The sequence below is a fragment of the Cebus imitator genome, unplaced genomic scaffold (assembly GCF_001604975.1).
Source record: "Cebus imitator isolate Cc_AM_T3 unplaced genomic scaffold, Cebus_imitator-1.0 Scaffold132, whole genome shotgun sequence".
In the NCBI taxonomy this organism is placed as follows: domain Eukaryota; kingdom Metazoa; phylum Chordata; class Mammalia; order Primates; family Cebidae; genus Cebus; species Cebus imitator.
Genome location: NW_016107447.1, coordinates 2749475 through 2773643, shown reverse-complemented (window position 1 = coordinate 2773643; position 24169 = coordinate 2749475). Strand labels below are relative to the sequence as shown.

General features: G+C 44.5%; 1 protein-coding gene across 3 annotated transcripts in view; it reads right to left on the bottom strand.

Annotated features, from left to right (window-relative positions):
- EYA2 (EYA transcriptional coactivator and phosphatase 2) overlaps nucleotides 1-24169 on the bottom strand; it is a 292281-nt gene that overhangs the window by 210957 nt on the left and 57155 nt on the right. The window contains exon 1 of one of the 3 annotated variants that reach the window (XM_037743018.1): nucleotides 10508-10772. The exons of 1 other annotated variant lie outside the window; for it this stretch is intronic. In XM_037743018.1, the coding sequence (XP_037598946.1) occupies nucleotides 10508-10653 (146 nt within the window). In that variant the 5' untranslated portion in view covers nucleotides 10654-10772. Of the gene's footprint in view, nucleotides 1-10507; nucleotides 10773-24169 lie in introns of those variants that run through there. One more of the 3 variants, XM_017541322.2, reaches the window with a different exon arrangement.

The following is a 24169-nucleotide window of genomic DNA, read 5'->3' as shown; positions in this document are numbered from 1 at the left end:
ACCTTGAGCATGTTTTGGTAAGTTATATTTTCTATAAATTTCTTCACTTAGTCTTTCATTTGTCTGTTTCCTTTATTTCTATTGTCTTTTGTAGAACAAAAAAATCCTTACATATTTACCTGATAATTTCTTTTAGTAGCTATAAAAATCCTTTCTCTATTCTTGGGATTTTAAAATTTGTCTGCATGTTAAACTTTTCACTTAGAGTTTCACCTTTCTTATTTACGTCTTTAATTCATTTAGAGTCTGCCTTTTTATGTGGTTTAAAGTTTAATTTTTCTCCATATTGAAGAAAACAAAAATAAGCCATTTTTCCTAATATGTATTAAACTGTCCAGCTGATTGCGCCTCCCAGCTATTAATGTGATAGCTTGTATTTTTAGTCAATCTTACCATCATGATCAAAAATAAAAGCTATAGAATACTGTTTTAAAGGATTGGAAGTCAACCAAGGCAGGTCTTGAGGGACCAAGATCTCAGAGAGATGAAAAACAGACTAAGTTTGGCCTCTATCAATTTTCCCCTCAAGACATTTGCCAGTTTATAAGCAAAGAAGAAAAAAGCAATAGCTTAGAGTTTTCCATTCTTATGGAGTTGGGGAGACAAAAAGAGTTCAGGATTCCTAAGGTAGTTAGAACACAAGGAGCAAAAGATTATAGAAATATGAGAACCACAGAGGTATGAGTCTGATATTGTTGACAGTTATTAGCCGTGAGGCATTTGCTGATGCCCAGGCTGGGTGCAGCGAGAGGCAGAGAAACCAAACAAAAAGGAGTAGTAGCTATGAAGGCAAAAAATTAAGCAGAGCTTTTTTTTGCAATTGACCAATTATAGGAAGGCAAAAATTGGAATTCATGGCCAATAAGGATGAGAAGCCTTGAGAAACACTCAAGGCTTTTAACTGGGGCCCCTAAAGGGTTACTTCCTTGGAGTAAGGGCAAACCAAATAGATCCTGCCTTGAGTCATCTCAATTCCATATTGGACCAAAGTGATTTGCCTCTACTATCATCAATAGTCAGAAGAAAAACTTTTCTTTTGGGGGAGATGCCATCTTCGAGTCTCCAGTGTTTTGTACACAATAAAAAAAATTACCAGGCATATAAAGAGACAAAATCAAATGATCAAAAACCAAGACAAACAACAACAACAACAACAGAAAACCTCACATGAGATTCAGCTATTGAAGTTGTCAAACAAGAACTCCTCAGCAACTGTGATAATAAAAAAATTGATTTAAGATGAGAATGCTGCTAAAAAATACTAGACTTTTTAAAAATGGAAATTACTGGTTGGGTATGTGGCTCATACCTGTAATCCCAGCACTTTGGGAGGCTGAGGCGGGTGAATCACCTGAAGCAGGAGTTCAAGACCAGGCTAACAAGGTGAAACCCCATCTCTACTGAAAATACAACAATTAGCCAGGCATGGTGGCAGGTGTCTGTAATCTCAGCTACTCGGGAGGCTGAGGCAGGAGAATAGCTTGAGCCCAGGAGGTGGAGGTTGCAGTGAGCTGATATTGTACCACTGTACTCCTGCCTGGGAGTACATGAGCAAAACTCTATCTCAAAAAAAAAAAAAAGAAATTACATAACTGAGAAATGAAATGAAATAATTAAAATTAAGAACTCAACAGATCAGTTGAACTACTGATTGGACACAGCAGATGAAAGAATTAGTGAACTGGAAGGTAAGTTAGTAGACAAATCTTAAGAAGAAGGTTGGAAAATCAGTTTAAAAGATCATAAAAGAAACATGGGACATGGTAAAAGATCTAGCACACATATAATAGGGGCCCCAGAAGGAGAGGAGAGAGGAGAGAGAGAGAGAGAGAGAGAGCGAGAGAGCAAGTGAGAAACAATATTTAAAGAGAAACTCACAGAAGACCTTCCCAGACGGATAACAGACATCAAGTCATGGAATCAAGAAGTTCTGTGAATCCCAAACAGGATAAACACAGAGAAAAGAATTCCTGGGCATATGATGGTCAAACTGTAAATGTGCAAAAATATATTAATCTGAAAAGTAGTCGGAGAAGAATAAAATATATAATCTTTAAAGAAGGTATAATAAGGAGAAGCAGCTTCTCAGCAGAATCGATGGAAAACAGAAAACAATGAAATTTCATCTGCCAATGTAGAATTCTATGTCAGCAAAAAACAAACAAACAAAACTTCAAAATGAGGACAAAATAAAAATGAAACAAACCAAAATTAAGATTGTTTGCCATCAACAAACCTGCACTAAAAAAGAATGTCCTGGAAGCATGAAAATTCACCAGTGAGGGGAGCTGGGGAGAGATAGCAAGGGGAGAGATGCCAGATGTAGGTGATGGGGAGGAAGGCAGCAAATCACACTGCCACGTGTGTACCTATGCAACAATCTTGCATGTTCTTCACATGTACCCCAAAACCTAAAATGCAATAAAATAAATAAATGGGGGAAAAAAAAAGAAAATTCACCAATGATAAAGAGCAACATCAAAGGGTAAATATGTGAGCAGGAGGAAGATAGATAAATACAATTCACATGTTTTAAGGACCTTGCATTTCCTTGGAAATGGTAAAAGTACTAATTTATAGTAAACTTTTAGATATATCAGGAATGTATCCTATAATATTTAGGGTAACTGCTAAAGAATAGTAAGTGTAAACATTTCATGTACATTTATATATTACATTAATTATAGTAAACACAAACAGAATAAATATAACACTTGAAAGACATCACCAGATTGACTTTAAAAAAATAACTACATGCTTATTACGAGACCCCTTTTAAATATATAGACATACAAAGATTCAAAGCAAGGATTCAATGATATGAATACAACATAAAAGAAAGCTGGCATTACCCCAAGTAGACTTTAAAATAAAAACCATTATTAGAGATTTACAGGGACATATAGTAATGATAAAATAATCCACCTAGATATGATAATTTAAAAGTTTTTATCCTTTTGAAAATTAATGTGCATGAAGAAAGGGACTTGACTGATTCTAAGTCCCTGTTAGACCAAGAATTAGATCTGCAAAATCTAAAATACCTATAGCAATTAAAATACCTACAGCAATCAAAACACATCATCCTTTGGAGGCAAGCAAATGAACAGCACTAATAAAGCCAAAGCTACAGAAGTATTAATCTTCACAAAGTAAACACGATCCTGACTTGTGAACCTGACAATTGCTCCTTCCTGCTGTCAGCTACAGCTACAAGCACTGGTGACTTCTAGAGGCAAACTATTAGCCACAGAGTATAGGAATGTGAACAAGCAATTCAAGGCAACTGGGTTTCCAAAGTTAGTAAAACCCTTCCAAAAATCCTAGTCATAGTTCTCATTTCCCACACACCTAATTTATGCCAGGCAATTTTCCTGATCACATTTACATTATCTCTTTTAATTCTCTCAACCATGCTGGGAAATAGAAGGATCTGTCCTGTATTTCCTCAAAGGCCAACTAAACACAGATTTAGGTCTGAGCAAAGCGTAGGCACCGAGAAAATGTGAAATCGTTCCTGTTTGGTGAACTTACCCTGTTCTGCCATGAGGATCTAAAAAGAAGCTTTTCAAATGTCAGCACGCTCCACCAATTGATGGATGGATAAAGAAAATGTGGTATGCATATAGAATATTATTCAGCCATGAAAAAGAAGAAAATTCTGTCATTTGCTGCAACATGGATGGAACTGGAGGTCATTACGTTAAGTGAAATAAGCCAAGCACAGAAAGACAAATATGGCATGTTCTCAGTTACATGTGGGGGCTAAAAAAATAGATCTCATTAAGATGGAGAGTAGATTGTGGTTATTAAAGGTCAGGAAGGGTGGTGGGGAGGATGAAGAGAGATTCATTAATGGGTACAAATATACAGTTAGAAAGAATAAGATCTAGTGTTCAATAGAACAGTAGGGTGGCTATAATTAACAATAATTTATCATACATTCAAAAGAGCTAGAATATAGAATAACTTGAATGATGCTAGCATCAAGAAAAGATACATATTTGTGATGAAATCCCAGTGACCCTGATTTGATCTGTACACATATGAATGTATCAAACTATCACATGCACCCTGTAAATAAGTCCATCTATTATGTATCAATAAAAAAAAAACTAAACAAAATTGTAAAAAAAAAAATTTCAGCATGCAGTGAGTTTTCTGTCTTATAAATCGCTTTGTTTCATTATTGAATTAGAGGAGACAATGGAGGAGGAAGGCCAGTCTCCGGTGTTTGAGGCTGCTAAAGGTCTTAACTTGGCCCTGATTACATTGCTCAGCTTACACATCATAGAAATAAAAACAGCTCACACTTACAGAGCATTTATTCTGAGGCCTAAATCTCTTTGCATGCACTGGCTCATTTCATCCTATGAAGTAGGTAGAGATGAGGAGACAGGTTCAGAGATGGACCTGGCTAGTTAGTGGTGGAGCCAGGATTCTCACCCAGATGATCTGGCTCCAGATCCGTGCTCTTAACCGCAGGTTGCAGATAGCTCTGCATCACAATTTCAACCCAGGGCCCATCAGCTCTAAAGTCTACTAAGCTACCCAGTCAGAGCACCCGATCTGTTATCTGCTCCAGGGGTTCAAATCCCAGCTATGTCGCTGTCGGCAGTGTGACCTTGGGCAAGTGCTATTTCACTTATCTGAGCCTCAGTTCTATAAGATGGAGAAAATACTACCCTCCTCCCCAGGTTATTCTGAGAAAAGTGAGTCAGGGAAGGTATGTGAGTGGGTATTCAACAAGGGGCAGCTGACACTATTTGCATTCACACAAAGGCTCAAAACACACAATTCGTTTCATTCCAGGTAGACACTAGAAACTGTCATGAGGATCACCCGGAAACCACTGGTTCCTATTGTGGTTTGAGGGGCAGCGTTGAGCTCTCCTGCAATTTGGGGGGAAGGCTTCCTTCACATTCTCCCCACTTGCCCCAACTCACAATTACCTGAAATAGGAGACCAGCTTATTTTCTATGCAGGGGGAGGAAGAGAGAACTTAGCCTTCACGGAATCTGGGGAAGGAGAAAGACTCAGCTTCCCTTTAACAAAGGCAGGGAAGGGAAAGGAAGAAAAAGTCTGGAATTCATTTAAAAAAAAAAAAAAAAAAGAAAGAAAGAAAAAAAGAAATCCTTTCTGTGTAGCATTGTTGCAAAACCCTGATAGCCCAGCTACTTCAGAACAGGGCCCAAAGGAGCAGGAAGAAAGAGGCATTCAAGGGCCCCCACCCTCTGGCCTCCTTGGCCTGCTGCTGCCTGCGGCTTGCGCCATTTGTTACCCTTGTCACCACCCCTGTCCCTGGGGACTGGGAAGCAGTGGGGGAGCCCGAGAGATGACAGCTGGAGGGTGGGGGCAGGGGCAGCTTCAAAGGCTGGGAAGGATCAAAAGCAGATGGAGGGTCCCCAGTGGGTGGGCCGCTCACCTTTCCGCACTCCTGTGAGTGCACCAGCTACCTTGGCTGAGGACAGTGGCCCTGCCTGTTAGATGCAGGGGACAGATGGCCAGTCGGCCAATGGGACTGTGGAGAGGGCCACTCCCAGCATCCTTCATGGGCTGAGAAATCGAAGCCTGCTGATTTCAATCACAGGCTTCTGGACAGACAGCAGCTGTGGCCGAAACCTGGATGTCTCTGGCAGCCTCCACCAGCCTCATTCAATTTCCCTTCAAAATACATCTGTGAATCACAAATCAGCTTGGCTTTCCCCATTTCAGGGGGCAATTGCTCACACCGAAAGCTCAGGATCACTCTTACTTCCCCCTCTCCCTCAATGCTCAGGTCCAATCCATCTCCAGGCCTTGTAAAGTTCTCCTCCATGGCCATTGCCCAGGTCCAAGCCATCATCCTCTCTGCCCTGGAAGACCACCGCGGCCCGCCTGCCCACCGCCCTGGGGCCACCATGGCCTCCCTCCAGTTTGTTCTCTGTGCAGCAAACAATAGCATAAATCTGAACCTGCTCTCCTCACCTCATTCTTGCTTATAACCTCCGACGGCTCTTCATTGCCCTTAGGATGAAGCAAAGACTTCCAAACGTACCCTTGATCTGCCTTTTCCTTGCCCAATGTCTGATTCCAGCACGCTGGCCTTTCTCTTGCTCCACACTCCCTCTTGCCACAGGGCCTTGGCACATGCTGTTCCCTCTGCCTGGAACTCCAGTCCCTCCTGTTCACCCTGCAGAGGCCTCAGTGCCAGCAGGATTTCCCCAGGCCCTCTCTGAGTGAGCAATTCCCCTTCTGCAGCTCACGGCCCTCTCTCTTACTGGTCACGCTAACGGTTTCTACAGGTGTTGGTGAGTTATTCAATTTCCCTAGGTCTCCCCCACCAGACTGTAAGCTCTCAATGGCAGGGATTTGATCTGTTTTATCCACCATTATATCCCTCAAATCTCCTACAGGGCCTGCCCTCGATAGTTGTTTAATAAATATTTGTGGTATGATGGACGAAGGTACTGTAGGAATAAATGTACACATTCAAACAATATTTATCGAGTGTTTGCTAAATGTACCCCATAATGTGTGGAACACGTTCACTGCCGGTGCTGCAGTCCACTCCATGACTGCCCAGTCCCTCCAGCCACGGCCTTTGAGACCTCTGGTTTACTCTTGAACCTAATGTTAGCACTGTATGTAGGGTGTGGTCAGAAGTGTATCAGTATTGGATGCTACTGTCTCCCAGGCCATCCCAGAAGGGAGAGGAGATCCAAAAGGCCCTGTTCAAATGACACAGCCATCCCCTTAATCATGGCTATTATACTACTAAATAGTCCTGTCTGGTGGTTGTGCCCTGAATGGACCTACTTTGTGCTAAGAAAGCAGGAGGAGAAAGCAGAACTGTTCAGAGCTGCAGCGTGGAGAAGGACGTCACGGCTTAAGAAGGAGCGTGGTGGGAGAAGTGGGCTCCTGGCATTTTGGCCTGGTGGCTTTTCTGGCAATAGCGTCCCTTCTTTCCTTAGGAAACTGCCTCCCTGCGGCCCTCAGTCCATGTGGCTCAGCTGGGACCGACCCTACTAACAGGCTCGGAGCCTGGCAATCAGCATCTCCCATTCCTCCGTCTACCGTGCTTGGCTCCAGGATAGTGGAGCCACCTGGGGCCAGTGGGAGCCCCAAGATGAACTGCCGGAAAAGAGATCATTCTCTCGTGCTGCGCATGAGCCCTGGAAGATGTGCACCTGGAGCCGTGGGCAGCCCCCTGCCTGCGGGACTGCAGACTGCCTTTGTGTTTTAATACAGGCGCATCATGCCCCAGGTGTTCAGTGTGAAAAGTCAGAGTAGAAATCAGCTGTGGGTGCAGCCAGTGAAATTTAGGGGCTGCTGTCACTTCAACAACCTTGGGGAAGAATTCCACAAGCCACGGGAGTATGGTCACAAATTTCCTCCTGTCCACACCTCCAACCTCCCCTGCCCCACCTCCCTTAACACGGGGAAGGTGTTATTGAACAGAAGTTGTGGGACAGGGCTGCCATGAGTTGGGAAACATCTTCCCAGATAAATAAGGCAAGTTCAGTTTCCTCTGCAAAGACTAGAAGGCAGATAAATGGATCAGGGACAAAGCTGACACTAAAGCCATTCACTTATCCATGGAGTCAGGCTGCCCATCATATAGAATCATTAATGCCGTTTACTTAGCGCACCAAAAAGCAAAGCTGCTACTCCTTCACTAACTGATTTCATCTTTCTTCCCCCTCCCCCACCCTTTAAGGGCCTTCTAAGAGCCAGGGACTGTCTCAGATACTGGGGATACAGTGTACAATCAGATAGACAAGTTCCTGCTCTCCCGAAGTTGGCATTTCAGGGTGGGGTTTGCTAGCCAGACTTAGTTGGAATTCCTAGATGGGTGACCCCAGAATAGTCCACCTGTGCCTCCTGTTGATGAGATAAGAACTACATGATCCTCTCTTAAAGTTTTGGTTACCCAAATAACATCTGAAAACATTTGTAAACATGTTTTAAAATTTCAGATAAGATTACAGCCACATTGGAGCACTGCCTCCCACCAGATGTATCCACAATTAATAGCATAAATAGTGTATAAACACAAACACACATAATCATAAAAAGATACAGTATTATTTTTATAATTACCGCTATTGATCCTGTACATCTTGTTCCAAGACGTTTTTTCACTCTAATAATAATAATAAAAAATCTTGGTGTTCATTCCATACCATGACACAGAGACCTAGCTTATTCTTCTTACTCTTTTTTATTTTATTTTTGAGATGGAGTCTCGCTTTGTCACCCAAGCTGGAGTGCAGTGGTGCGATCTCAGCTCACCACAACCTCTGCTGCCCAGGTCCAAGCAATTCTCCTGCCTCAGCCTCCTGAGTAGCTGGGATTACAGGTGCCTGCCACCACACCCAGCTAATTTTTGTGTTTTTTAGTAGAGACGGGGTTTCACCATATTGGATAGGCTGGTCTTGAACTCCTGACCTTGTGATCTACCTGCCTCAGCCTCCCAAAGTACTGGGATTCCAGGTGTGAGCCACTGCGCCCAGCCTAGCTTATTCTTTCTCATTGCTGCATGGTATTTGCAGGCATGCCTACTCCACAGTTCATCTTTCCGGGCCTCAGGGTTCCCACATTGTTGTTATGATAACGAATTCCACAATGACTGGGGCAGGTCCTCTAGGGTGCATGTGCATGGAGTTTTCTAGAAGTGATACCCCAAGGTATAACTGCTGGCCCCCAGCTTAAAATAGTAAAACCCATTTGCCTATTGCTCCTCAGACTGGTGAGTCCAATTTATATTCCCAGTGGAATGTCCATTTCTTCATCCCTTGTACTATTTTTACCCTCCGATCGGAAAGCTTTTATCCGAAAACTCTCTAAGGAAGACATAAACAGTTATTTTATTTTTATAGAGACAGACCTTGTTGTGTTGCCCAGCAAACTGCTGGTGTCAGCCTCCTGGGCTCAAGCAATCCTCCTGCCTCGGCCTCCTATCTAGGACTACAAGTGTGCACCATCACACTTGGCTAGTGTTTTCATTTTAATTTTTTTGTAGAGGCAGGGATCTCACTTTGCTGCCCAGGCTGGGCTCAAACTCGTGGGTTCAAGTGATCCTCCTGCCTTGGCCTCCCAAGGTGCTGGGATTACAGATGTGAGCCACTGCACTCAGCTTATGTATAAGCAACTGCGTAAGCAATATGCCTCTGTAGCGGCCAGTTGAGAGCACCATCCTTCAGCCAAGCAGGCTTTCTAGGGAGGCTTACAATGAAAGGAAACCAGCTTGAGTCTTGAATCTCAGTTCCAGACTAAGCTCTTTCCCTATGCTTGATGAATTCTCATTCATATGAGCTTGGCACAGAATCAAAAATAAAAACAGCTGATGGGAAAGCTTTCACTCTACTTCCTCCTTGGTTCAAGTGATTCCCCTGTCTCAGCTTCCCGAGTAGCTGCGGTTACAAGGCACCCACCATCGTGCCTGGCTAATTTTTGTATTTTCAGTAGAGACAGGATTTTGCCATGTTGGCCAGGCTGGTCTTGAACACCTGACCTCAGGTGGTCTGCCCACCTCAGCCTCCCAAACTGTTGGCATGACAAGTGTGAGCCACCGCGCCCAGCCTGCTTCCCTCATTCTTGATTGTAAAACAAGGGCCCATCATTTGGTCAATCAATCCAACTTTGCTGTCCCTGGTATTTTAAAAAACATTTTATTATTTTATTTTATTTTTTAAGAGACTGGATTTCACTATGTTGGCCAGGCTGGTCTCGAACTCCTGGGCTCCAGCAATCCCCCTGCCTTGGCCTCCCAAAGTGCTGGGATTACAGGCGTGAGCCACTGCGCCAGCCAAAACCTTTTATTTTGAGATAGTTTTAGATTTACAAAAAGTTGCAAAACATAGTACAGAAAGGTCCTGAGTGCCCTTCACCCAATGCCTTCCACCCTGTGATTACATCTTACATAACCATAGTACAATGTCAAAGCCAAGAAGCTGAGGTTAGTGCAGTGTGTGTGTAGATCTGTGTCATTTTATCACATGTGCAGCTCTGCATAGCCACTGCTGCAATCTAGAGACGAGTCCATCACCGCAAAGATTTCCCTGTGCTACTCCTTCATAGGCACACCCACCCCAGGCCCCCCCGACCCAAAACCCCTAACCCCTGGCAACCACTAATCTGTTCTCCATCTCTAAAATGTCATTCTGAAAAAGTTATATAAATGGAATCGTGCAGTATGTAACCTCTTGAGATCAGCTTTTTGAAAAAAACACATGATGCAAGTTTGGATGCCTGCATTTTATGATGCGTGTTCCAATATTCTCTAGGCCCAAAAGAGGCAACCTTTAAAAAGGCACCCAACGTGCAGTGACAGACTGGGACGGGACCACACACGTTCTGCTTGATTCCTGGTTGGGTTCAGCAGGGCCCTGGAGCCAAATGTAGAACTTTATAGAACATTTCTCACGCAGAGCCATTAAAAAGAAAAAAAGAAACCAAACCAAACCCACACCCCAACCCACAACCACCAAAACTAGGCACAAAGCAAAACACCAAGGACTCTTACTGTAAGGGAAGAGTCCTTCTTGCCAAGGACGGCTGGAGAACATGAAGTGCTGGAAGCCACCGGGGGAGTCCTGGAGTCCTGGTATCCCACCATGAGGCAGGCAGGAGATCCAGGGAGGAAAGAGAATCCTCAGGTTGCAGAGGCATTCTGCTTTCAGGTATCACACCAGCAACGTTGTCCTCCACTGTTCCTCTCCCTTTCCTTCACCCCAACCATAGCCCATTGCAATGACCTGGACCCATTTGAAACCATTTAAACTGTGGCGAGCTTTGTTCTGAGTCTACAAAGCAAGGGCATTGTTATTGGGGGAAGGGAAACAGGCGGGAGAGAAATGTTGAAGAATGGGTAAGGGAAAGTGAATACTGGAAACCAAATAGGAGAGGATCTTCACTTGTCCAAATTAGTATTTGTGCCCCATGACGCACTGACAACTGTGAAGATGGAAATAATGGTAATTCATGTACACTAAGCGCTGTCCACCTGCCAGATGTTGCTTTAAGTGCCTTTCCTATTTGAGTCCCCATAATCTTCCCGATCTTCTACCAACCTCAATCCCATTTTAGTTTGGTAGAACTTCAATCCCATTTTATTGGTAAGGAAAGTGGGGACAGAAATCGAAGACATTTGCCTAAAACCAACTGTAAGTAGCAGAGATGGATTGAGAGCCCCGTGCTTTGAATGTTCCCCTCTTCTGCCATCTGCCACTGACAGCAGCAGATGTCTTAAAATTAATCTTTTCTAATGACTGATCTCCTCTAATTACATCATTACCCTGAAATTGAATGAGCTGTGCAGCGATTCATGAGTGTTTTTAAAAACTGTTTTAATTCTTGTTTGGAGGTTGGCTGAATTTTATGCAATTTCATACAATGAGTTTTTTTGTTTTTTTTCCCTCCCTCTCTTTTCATCAGATGGCTTCATGGTGAGGGTTAGAAGTTTTTTAATGAAAAATTTCCAACATATATGAAAGTAGACTGAATAGTGGAATGAACTGCTGTGCACCCATTACTGAGACACAACAATGTTCACGATTTTTACCAAACGTGTCTTTTCTCAGAATTTTGGTTGGTTTACTTTTCTCTTTGCTCAAGTGTTTAAAACAAATTCAAACTTGAAGTCTCTTTTCTCCATACACCTCATTTAAAAATATGGATGTTTTCCATCATCACACGTAACAAAATTCACACTCACTCTTTGTGCCATCTTGAACGCAGTCCACATTCACTCTTCCCCAGTTGTCTCAACACACCCTTGTAAAGGTGGGTTGTAATATAGGACCTAAACAAAGTCTGCACAGTAGATTTACTTATTGTATCTCCTACATTTATTTAATCTAGGACAGCCTTCCCCTCCTTTTTATACAGACTCGATGTGTTGGGGAAACTCGGTTAGTTGTCTTGCAGAATATCTCATGTTCTGTATTTGCCTCTTTACAGTGTTGTTAACGCATTTCTCTTTTCATTGTATTTCTCATAAATCAGCTGGAATTGTGATTAGGTTCAGAGTAATCTGAGGGAGGGTAGCAATGCTCTGGAATTGGTGCTGGATTCTCACCGCTGCAGCTCATCAGGAGTCCCAGGTGTCTCCTTTCTAGTGACACCACGAAGGCCCCCGTAGTCAGGTAGCACCTCCTGCTTCCTCCATTATAAAGTTCCCCACTAACCTCCGATCTCATGGTTTCATCCACTAAAGTTTGTGGCCTGAATCAGTTCTTTCATTAGGAGTTTAGAAACTTTAAAATATTTATTTGTAAAGAAGATAGATATTCTAGAATATTCCAATAATGTTAGTACATTTGTTCAACATTTACATTCTTGCAAGTTGCTGTCAAAATTCTTTCCTCATTGCACTCCCCCAACCAGACTGTGAGGTGGGCAGAGTTGGCAGGAACCTGGAACAGTGGTGACTAAGCAGCTTCCTCGGGTGCCCGGGTGCTTGAGTTCAAATCTTGGCTTTGCCACTTGCTAATGGTGTGGGATCTTCCTTGACTTCTCTGCTTCAATTTTCTCACTTGTCAGATGGGGATACAAAGGGTCCCCACCTCCTAGGGCTGCTGTGGGGATGAAATGACTTACACTTGTATAGTTCTGAACGCAGAATAGGATACAGAGTAAGTGCTCTTCTCCACCCTTAGAAGTAAAGAAACTGGGAGGCTAACAAATCAAGTAAGTTTCTTCAGGTCCCACGGCTAACGACAGGCAGAGCTGGAACAAGGCGCAGGTCTCTTTCACCACATGACACTGTGCCAATGGAGTGTTTTTCCACATTCCATGTTTCCTAATTATTTTGAAAATGATTGCAAATAATTAGGAAAGCCACTTTTTGGCCACAATAACTTGGAGAAATTAATACTCAAATGACCTAATATAACACTTAATCCAAAACCCTTCCCACCCTCCAATCTCGCCTCCTGGAAGTTCCGTCCTTATAGCCTCTCCTGCAGGGACATTCTCCTTTGTGCGATTATTTGGACCTAGTGAATTGGTTCCCACTTTATAGTTTTTGCACTTGCTGTTCCTCCTGCAACAAATCCTCTTCCACCTGTGGTGTTTTCTCAAATGCCACCTCCTCAGAGATTGCTTTGTTTTCTTTCTTTCTTTTTTTTTTGAAATGGAGTCTCTCTCTGTCGCCCAGGCTGGAGTGCAATGGCGCAATCTCAGCTCACGGCAACCTCGGTTTCCCAGGTTCAAGTAATTCTCCTGCCTCAGCCTCCTGAGTAGCTGGGATTACAGGCACCTGCCACAATGCCTGGCTATTTTTTGTATTTTTAGTAGAGATGGAGCATGTTAGTCAGGCTGGTCTTGAACTGCTGACCTCAGGTGATCCACCTGCCTTGGCCTCCCAAAGAGCTAGGATTACAGGTGTGAGCCCGGCCTCCTTTCTTGATCATATTGTCAAACTCCTCCCAAATCCCCCCAATCACCACCTACTTTCTATCCCATGAGCATGTTTTATTTGCCTTCTTAATTCTGATCACTATCTTAAAATATACTGCATATTTCTCTGTTCACTTTCAGAGGCTGGGGGCTTTGTCTGTCTTGTCAATTCTGTGTCCTTAGCACGTAATACAGTAATTGTAATTGGCATTAAACAATCAGGCAATGAGTATCAGTGAAATGAATACGAAAAAATTATACTACAGCCTCACAGTGTTACAGACAAGGATCATGGCATGTGCCACTTATCATAACATTTTCTGTATTTAATTCTTTTTATAGAAGAAAAACTACACATGCTCGTGGTAAGAGGCAGAACAACATATAATGTAAAAAGTTAAGTTCCCCACAGTCTCAGTGATCTGTACTAATCATTCACAGTTTGGGTACACTGTGGTACAGATTGTTAGGTGATCCCCAGTATTCTTTCCCTTCTCCCTTCTGCAAAATACAACTAATTCTTAGCAGGGCACTCAGCTACCCAGAATAAAGACTGCATTTCCCAGGTTCCTTTGCAGTTAGGCTGTGGTCATGTGACTAAGCACAGTCAATAGGATGGAATCAAAAGTGATGCGAGCAACATGTAGCTTAGGTCCTAAAAGGAATGGGGTGGACCTTCCTCTTTTCCCCATTCCTACTGGATAGAATGTCATGTGATGGAGTGCCATCTTGGACAATAAGGAAAAGGGCAGCACTTAAAGGATGAGGAAACAAGAGGAAAGGAATCTGGACTGCTGATGACTTTGCAGAGCAGAGCTGCTGTGTCAACTCAGACTTTTAGATGAGAGAGAAATAAACTCTTAGGTTATTTATGCCACTGTTATTTAAGTTCTTTGTTATATAGAGCCAAATCCACATTTGTCTGTCTGTATTTATCTACCTACCTACCATCTCTTATCTCCTGCCAGATTTTCTTCAGTGCATTTATGTGTGTGTGTGTGTGTGTGGCAACTTTATATTATGGAGAATTCCAAAAACACTGCAAAAATACCCACATTCATCTAATGAGCCTCCCTAAACTCATCACACAGGCACAGCACTCATGGCCAGTCCTGCCCCATTTCCACTCCACCTACTTCCCCCTGTCATAGCATTTGGCAGCAAATTCCATAATAGCATTTCATTTGTAAATATTTCCATGTAAGTCTCTCTCTAAAGAAAAGACCCTTTTTGGAAAACATAGCCACAATATTCCTTAATATTGAGCCAGAAATCCCTTAATATCACCCAAAACAGAAAATCGCTTAACAAAAACTCTGTTGTGTTTTGTTTTTATTCACATAAAAAAATACAGCCTGGACAGTTTTCGACATCAGGACACATGGAGCTGCCTGCTTCTTCTTAAATGTCTGCAAGTATTCCATTGAAATGATGTAGCAGAGTTTATTATTTAACCATTCCCCAACTGATGTGCATCCAGGTTATTTACAGTTTGGGTTTTTTTTTCCCCTATATTAATCAATGATGCAATGAACGTCTCTCTATCTCAGGAATTCTCAGCCTTGGCACTATTGAGATTTTTGGGCTGGGTGATTCTTTGTTGTACAGGGAATTGCAGACTGTTCAGCAGCATCCCTGGGCCCTCTCCCCACCGTTTACCAGTAGCTACCCTCTCCCCGAGTTGTAACAACTAAAACTGTCTCCAAACATTGCCAATGCCCCCTGCTGTCAATATCAACCCTGGTTGAGAACCTCTCCTCTATTTTTATATACACTTAAGCAAGCACAAAACTCTAATTTCTTTTTTTAAAAATTATACTTTAAGTTCTGGGGTACACTTGCAGAATGTGCAGGTTTGTTACATAGGTATACGCGTGCCATGCTGGTTTGCTGCATCCATCACCCCATCATCTACATTAGGTATTTCCTAATGTATATTAGATATACCTAATATACATTAGGTATATCCCTCCCCTAACCCCCTACCTCCTGCTATCCCTCCCCCTAGCCCCTCACCCCCTGACAGGCCCCAGTGTGGGATGTTCCCCTCCCTGTGTCCACGTGTTCTCATTGTTCGGCACCCACTTATGAGTGAGAACATGCAGTGAGAAAATCCTAATTTCTATAGCAGAGGCCAATAGTGAAATGGAAACAGAGAAATTTTCAAAATGGTGGCCATTCTGAAAAATATCAATTCATATTCACTGTGGATTTTAGGAAGTACTTTCGATGGGCCTTAATCGTGCTTCACCGTGGCAATCTGAGAATTGACTGTTCACCAAGAACTGCAGTCGGTGTTCTGCAAACGTAGCATATAAACCAAAGACCCTTTGAGTTGATTGTTTTTTAACATTATGCCTCAGGTCAGAGGGTCCTATGGAAGAACATCAGATGCATTTTATAAAAGTAGCCTTAGAGATGGGAACAGCATAAGTTTTATGGTGCACTTTTAATTACAGGATTATGTTTCAGGGAACATGTGTGACCTCTGTATGCTCCTTCACCCCTATACGTTTAATAATAAATTGTGTTAAAATGATGTTTGTACACAAATGGGGGAGGGACTTCAGATTCTAAATAAAACCTAAACTCAATAGCCTGAAGCACATTCCCTTGGCCAGGTTTAACATCCAGCCAGAACCTGCTAAGAAAAGTTAAATGAATCCCCAAAGAATGCATTGTGGGGCTGAACCAAGCCAAGGGAATTAACGCTTAAAATAGATTTGAGGCTCCTGAGTTAGCTTAGTTCAGCTTTAGCTTCCAGTGCTGAAGTCTGGGATTTCTCGGGTAGTAAAACCAAAGCCACAGTAAAAACAAATAAAAAACAACAAAAAACCACACAAGTAAACAAACAAAAACAAAAGAGGAGAAACAAAGAGGAAGACAGGGAAGAATGGAAGAAACAAGAGAAATCTAAAAAAAGTTATGTAACTAATCAAAGGGACTCAAGTCACTTATTCAGTCAACAAATACTACAAAGAACTGCTATGTGCCAGCACTGATTTAATTCCTGGCAATCAGCCGGGCACGGTGGCTCACACCTGTAATCCTAGCACTTTGGGAGGCTGAGGCGGGCAGGTCACCTGAGATGAGGGGTTCAAGACCAGCCTGGCCAACATGGTGAAACCCCGTCTCTACTAAAAATACAAAAATTAGCCGGGCATGGTGGCAGGTGCCTGTAATTCCAGCTACTCGGGAGGCTGAAGCAGGAGAATGGCTTGAACATGGGAGGTGGAGTTTGCAGTGAGCAGAGATTGCGCCACTGCACTCCAGCCTGGGCCACTGAACTAGCACCCTGGTAGATTTCACCTTAGATCAAGTAATTCACTTTTGCTTATTAAAAAAAAAAAAAATCCCAGCTAGCAGTTCCTGTTAGCTGAAACCAGACAAGAAAGAGCCCTCTAGGTCAAATCTTCACACTGAGCAAGTGTTCATTATGCACACAGCACTGTTAGCTGCTTTCTATACATTGGTTGATTTAATCCTTAAAATAACCCACGAGGTAAGAAATACTGTCCCCTCATTTTACAGAAGAGGAAACTGAGGTTCAGAAAGTTAAACAACCTGAACAAGGATGCAGAGCTACACAGTTGACTGGCAGGAAAACATCTTTTGGAGTAGAGGTTCTTAGTGGTGTTTGGGTGGAGGCGGGGGAGGGGGAGGGATTTTGTTGCCCAGAGGACACCTGGCAATATCTAGATATATTTTTGGTTTACACCAATGGGGAGGGTGCTATTGGCATCCGGTGGGTAGAAGTCAGGGATGCTGCTAAAAATCCCATTGCACCCAGGACAGTCCCACAACAATCATCCAACCCAAAATGTTAAAAGTGCTGAGGTGGAGAAACCCTGTTTTAGAGGAAAGATGTTCTGGGGGGTGGTGCAGGGAAGGGGAATGAGTTTCGAAACTGCTATGTTTAAACACGGAGGAGCAGTGTAGGGTGGCGGTTAAAAGATACAGACACAACCCTTGGGTATGAGTCCCGGCTCGTCTATACAATGGGGCTAAAAATGGCACCAGTTTCAGAGAGCTGCTGTGAGGATGAAGTGAGGGGAAGGGCTTTTCAAACACCTGGCACACAGTAAGTGCCAGGTAAATGTTTGCCATTCTTGGGTTCATCCCACTCAATGCATGTTACAGTAAAATGTGCTGACATGCCTAATCACAATTGCTAAGATGTCTGGTGATGGCAGTTCAGGTGAGTTAACAAGATCAGGGTCCTCGATGGGCACCTTTGCATTCTCTTGGCCTCCCCTTAGGGTAACAGGACATCATAAGACACGTTTCTAAGAAACAAAACTGGCCAGGTGTGGCTCAAGCCTGTAATCCCAGCACTTTGGGAGGCCGAGGCAGGTGGATCACCTGAGGTCGGGAGTTCAAGATCAGCCTGACCAACATAGTGAAACCCTCATCTCTACTAAAAAAAAACAAAAACAAAAACAAAATTAGCTGGGCATGGTGGCACATGACTGTAATCCCAGCTACTTGGGAGGCTGAGGCAGGAGAATCGCTTGAACCTGGGAGGCAGAGGTTGCAGTGAGCTGAGATTGTGCCATTGCGCCCCAGACTGGGCAACAAGAGTGAAACTCCATCGCAAAAAAAGAAAAGAAAGAAAGGAAAAAGAAACACAACTGGACATGGCCCTACTCTAAGCAGGAAGGAAGAAGGTGGGGAAAGAGGCACCACTCACATGCCCCCTTCATTTTTATCTCGGAGGAAACTCTCCACCAGCATCCTCAAGCAGCTATCCCCAGTATCTCATCCAGCCAATCACAAGAGGCTTAGTCTAACCACCCTTCGTCTCCTTGGGCGGAGGCCATGGTCAGCCAGGCAAGATCAAGGTTCTGTTGGTCTGCAAGGAGGGATGATGACTGCTGTCTATGCCACCACGAGGGGCTGCCCTGGAGGCATCCAATATACAAGGTCAAGCCAATCATCCTGATGCGTGATGTAACTTTGCAAGCAGCAGCTGTCTCTCCAGGTGCCAACTGTCATTATGAGTGCAGCATGGCTCGGTACCAGGAGCCGTGCAAGCTGCTTCACGTGGCCTGGCTCCTGCTAACTTCTCCTGTTGCATTCCTCACTACTCTACTATCTGGTGACACCAGCATTTTACCTGGTATCCCTTAAAAGCAGAAAGCTCCTTGCCACCTTGGAGTCTGCCCACAGCTATTGCATCTGTCCTTAATGCTCATCCTTCCCCTCCATCCCACTTTAGGTTTCTGCATAAAAATCACAAAGTCACTGCTTCCAGGAAGCCTTCCCTGATACCACTACTGCTAACACCATCCTCCCTTACTGGATTAATTTCCACTGCACTCTGAACTTGTCAATCATGACATTTACTATCATCGAAATTAATAGCTGACTATTTAGTTGTATAATGCTTGTCTCTCTCTTTAGACTCTAATCAGTAGCCATGAGCCATATGTGGCTTGAAATGTGGCTAATTTAAATTGAGATGTGGGCCAGGCGCAGTGGCTTATGCCTGTAATCTCAGCACTTTGGGAGGCCGAAGTGGGCGGATCGCTTGAGGTCAGCAGTTCGAGACCAGCTGACCAACATGATGAAACCCCATCTCAACTAAAAACAAAAATCAGCCATATGTGGTGTCATGTGCTGTAGTCCCAGCTATTCGGGAGGCTGAGGCACGAGAATCGCTTGAACTTGGGAGGTGGAGGTTGCAATGAGCTGAGATTTCATCGCTGCACTCCAGCCTGGATGACAGATCAAGACTCTGTCTCAAAAACAAACACAAACAAATAAACAAAAGCAAATTGATATGTGTCCAAATGTCTCAAAGACTTGATATAAACAAAGGTAAAATAATACATTAGCAATCTTAAAAGTATTGATGATATATTGAAATGATAATATTTTTTGACATCTTGGGTTAAATAAAATGTGCTGTTTTACATTATTTTTTAAACAAGGCTACTAGAAAATTTGGAATTACATATGTGGCTCACACTGGTAAAACGTGACATTTATCTCAGTGTTGCTGGAGACCCTACCACGCTCCCTGGGAACACAGGCTGTAACTAGGGTACTCCTGCTCTATCCCTGGGCTTAGAACAGCACCTGGCACAGAGCATGAGATGAATCATATTTTGTTGCGTTAACAAGTAAATGAATGGTATGATGGGCACAGTGGCTCATCCCTGTAATCCCAGCACTTTGGGAGGCAGAGGTGGCAGGATCACGTGAACTCAGGAGTTCAAGGCTATGATGGTGCCACTGCACTCCAGCCTGGGTAAGAAGGAGATCCCACCCCAAAAAAGAAAAATTAAAAAAGACTGTTTAAGAGATTGCCTCGTTCATGTCCTGGTTGTTAAGAACAGCTTATTCTCATGTTGCCTTTTATAGTTCTCCAAAGAATCACTAGGTGCTACATCCACGAAACTTCAAGTTCTCACTTTCTAATCCCAGCCGCCATGGGCACTGGCTTTCTCTCCAGACACTAGATTCCGTGAACACAGCCAGCTCTGCTGCCCCCTTAGCTTTCTCCACACCCCAAGAGAGAAGACAGGCTTCAGCGAAGCATCCGCGGCAGCCAGGTAGCCAGAACGTCCCACAAAAGTCAACAGAGGTGGGCTCAGGAAGTTTGTCAACCTTGACCAGACAAACACATTCTAGAAAGGGCCACTCGTACTTGCAGGGAACAGCTTGGCGGATGGGAGCCAAGGCGGGCAACACTGTGCCAACCTCAGAGTGTCTAGGAGGACAAACAAGCCTGGGCCCGAACCAACCAGATGGGGTCACCTGTCTCCAACCCACGCCAAGGCAAACAGTTCCGCACGCTGGCAAGAAGGCATTCTTAGGTCAGACTTGGGAGCTATGAGGCATGGGGCCTGGGCCCTGACACCCGCTGGCCACTGCAGGGCTGGAACCTTCCAGCTCTCTCAGAGGCTCCCCTCCAATCCCCGACCTTTGCCCAAGGCTGTGGATGGGTCTGTGCTGTGGGGTGCTGGTGACTCTGGCAGCCTGCCTGGGCCTGAAGCTCTAATTTGGGAACACTGCTTGTGGGGAGACATGGAGAGAAGGGATTAAGGATTTGAGGGGCCAGAGAAAAACCAAACTTGACTGTTGAAAGCCCTTTTGACACTGGACTGTAGCTGCTCAGTAGTACGCTGGCTGTGGGTCTGAACCCCAGCCCTGGCACTTGTATTCCTGCATGACCTTGAGCAGTAGGATCAATGGCTTATGCTTAGGGTTCACCACCAAGGCCGGGCTCAGTTCTAAAGACTGGGCACAGAGCACCTAATAACAAGAGCCGACGCTGGTAGCGCATTCCTTATGCAGGCAGTAAGTGTCAGAGGCGGATTCGAATCCTGACAGTTGCACCATCCATTTACAATTTATGTGAATCTGAATCCAACTCTACAAGTTGGGTGTCTAGTGGCACAATGCACTCTCATTTATCTACCACTTCCTAAGCTCCAGGCCCTCACTGCCCTGAATGTATTACTCACTGACTGTCCCTCACTGAATCCTCACAACAGAACTCAGTCTATTATCCCCTAAATTGGAACTCATGCAGCTTGGCTCCCACGTGACTGCGGTGGACGCTGGAGCACACGACTCTAGAGCCACACTGCCTGGCTGGAGTGCCAACTAAAAAGCTTGATGATAGCTGTGACCTTGGGCAATTAATTCATCCTTTTTGGGCCTCAGTTTCCTCATCTGTGAAACAGGGATTATAACAGTACTTACCAATGGGGTTGTTCTGAGGGCATTACATGAGTTACTACTTGAAAGCATTTAGCAGAGTGTCTGGCAAACAGGGAGTGTTAAAATCAGAGCCTATTGTCTGTCATGCCTGGGATACCTGTGTCACAGGACAGGTGACAAGCAGGGGGTCATCCCAGGGAGGGGTTGCAGGCAAAGCCTGAAATTTTGCCTTTCAATCTCCCAGACTCCTCCCACGTTGCAGACTCCTGCATCCCTCCAACAGCCACCTGTGCACCTCTTTGTGACATGTGTGACTCTGGTCTCTGTCACAGCCCAATGACTGCCTCCAACAGCCTGGCAAGATGCCTCCTGGCCTCCACTGCCCCCTTCCCCCAAATCTGTTCTGCATACTCCTGGAGTGAGATTTTTAAACATACCTCTGACCTTGTCATGCCCCCACTAAAACCTCTTTAATGGTTCTCCACTGCCCTTGGGCTAAATTCAAAACTTTCACAGGGACTAAAAACAGTGGCTTTCAAATTCCTCCACCAAGACTCACAGTGAGAAACACATTTTGCAATGCAGTACAGTATACACCTTTATAAAACTTCAAATAAAAGTTTCAAAAAACCACACTGACCTCATGTGCAACACACTCTGGTATTTTCTATTCTTTTTTTCCCTTCGATGCTGGCGGTGGCTCACCAAATTGATTTCATAACCCACTGATGTGTTAAGATCTGCGGTCTCAGCCACAATGGCTCAAGAGCTCTAAGACCCGGGAGCTTCAGACTGTGGGCCTCATCTCTCTGTGCCTCCTCCCGGCAGCCCATGTTCCCATGATGCTCAACAACCCGCACCTCTTGCCCCTGGGCCTTTGAGCGTGCAGCTCCCTCTGCCTGGAGCACTTTTCCTGCTTGTTCGCCTGCCTTAGCGAAAGGCTACCTCCTTAGGGAGCCACCTGCCTGTCCTTACCACCACCCCCGACCCACCTTCAGGTGTTCTTTGCATATTAGAACCACCTTGGGAGGTGACTTTTTTGTTAAATACCAATGCTCAGGCTCCACTTCAGACCAAATGAATCGGACTTTTCTGGAGATAAGGCCTGGACTTAACATTAACAAAAATCCCCAGGGAGTATGGAAGACCCCTAGGTCTTGCACATGACCCTGTTTTATTTCCTCCAGAGCACGAGACCGTCTAAAGTTAGCTCATGTATTTATTTGCGTGTCTGATTGTCATAGAATCTCAGCTCACGAGGGCAGGGACTCTGTTGGTTCTGTCTGCTGCTGTGTCCCCAGGGCTTGGCATGGTGCCTGGCATACAGTAGCTACTCAATACATTTCTTTTTTGACAACTGACTGATGTGAGCATCTGCTCTACAGCAGGCCCTGAGTTGGGTTCTGGGGAACAGAGAAAGACCCAGGAGGATTAAGAGAGGACTCTGACTTAATGAGGGCTCCCTAGGAGCAGAGACTGAAACAAGGATTCCAGGACAAGCAGTTTATTTGGGAGATGATCCTGAGAAACACCAGTAGGGGACTGAGAGGGAGCAGATACAGGTTGTGTCATCAAGCAAGTTATGGGCAACTGCGGCTTAGGCCTGCTGGGGCACTGTGCAAGCCAGTGTAGAAAATGACACTTGCTGTCATCCCATGGGGTGGAGGGGTATAGTGAGGGAGCAGTGGTATTTATACACCCATTCCTGCCAGGCAATGGATGAAGGCTGATGCCAGGGAACAGAGGCATTCACTCACTGGTGCTTTGGACTTGCCATGCAGGCAGGCAAAGCAGGCTCTCTGGTGGCGAGAGAAGGCCCTTGGGTAAAGGGACGCAGGTACTGGCAGCGAGAAACCCACAGTCCAGCTGCGCACTGAAGCAGTAAGAGTAGGGATGTGGGCAGGGGGCCCTAAGGGCGTCTGTGTGTAAACGGCATGTAAAGGGAAAAATCAGACTTTGCTGCTACGTGGTAGGATGCAATGAGATAGTCAAGGCAGCGAGGGGCCCAGAGGAAGCCCTCATCCACTCTGCCTGAAGGAATCAGGGAGGCTTCATGGAAGAGGCGACATATGATCTCACCATGGAAGATGTACCGGGTTTTGTCAGCGATTAAGTATACCAAGGAGAAAGCATCTTACATTTCTTTATGCCCCTCTCTTTCCCCAGGGCTAAGGGAGGTGGCTGGGCCTGTGTTGAGTGGCCTAATATTTTTTTTAAAAAAACTTCTAATTGACACATAATAATTGTATATATTTATAGGGTACAGTGTGATATTCTGATACAGGTATACAATGTTTCTGGGTAATTAGCGTACCCATCACCTCAAATATTTATCATTTCCTTGTGTTTTGAACATTCAAAATCTGCTCTCACTGGGCACAGTAGCTCACGCCTGTAATCCCAGCACTTTGGGAGGCTGAGACAGGAGGATCACTTGAGACCAGGAGTTCGAGACTAGCCTGGACAATATAGCAAGACCCTGTCTCTGTAAAAATTTAAAAAAATTAGCCCAGCCTCGTGGCATGTGCCTGTAGTCCCAACCACTCAGGAGGGTGAGGTGGGAGGATCACTTAAGCCCAGGAGGTTGAGGCTGTGGTGAGCCTTGATTGTGCTGCTGTACTGCGGACTAGACAAACAGTGAGATCTTGTCTTTAAAAAAAAGAAAAGAAAGAAAGAAAAAGAAAAAATATAAATTTTATATTTATTCAGATTCTCTAAGTGCCAAGTATGAGGCCTGGTTGACACACAGTAGGTGCTCATTAAATAAATAATGACAGCCAGGCCCAGTTGCTTACATCTGTAATCCTAGCACTGTGGGAGGCCAAGGTGGGTGGATCACCTGAGGTCAGGAGTTCGAGACCAGCTTGGCCAACATGGTGAAACCCTCGTCTCTACTAAAAATACAAAAAATTAGCTGGGCGCTGTGGTGTGTGCCTGTAATCCCAGCTACTTGGGAGGCTGAGGCAGGAGAATTGCTTGAACCTGGGAGGTGGAGGTTGCAGTGAGCAGAGTTCCTGCCATTGCACTCCAGCCTGGGCAACTAGAGCGAAATTCCATCTCAAAAATAATAAATAATAAAAAATTATGACTGCATGAATGGCTGTGGAAGAAAATG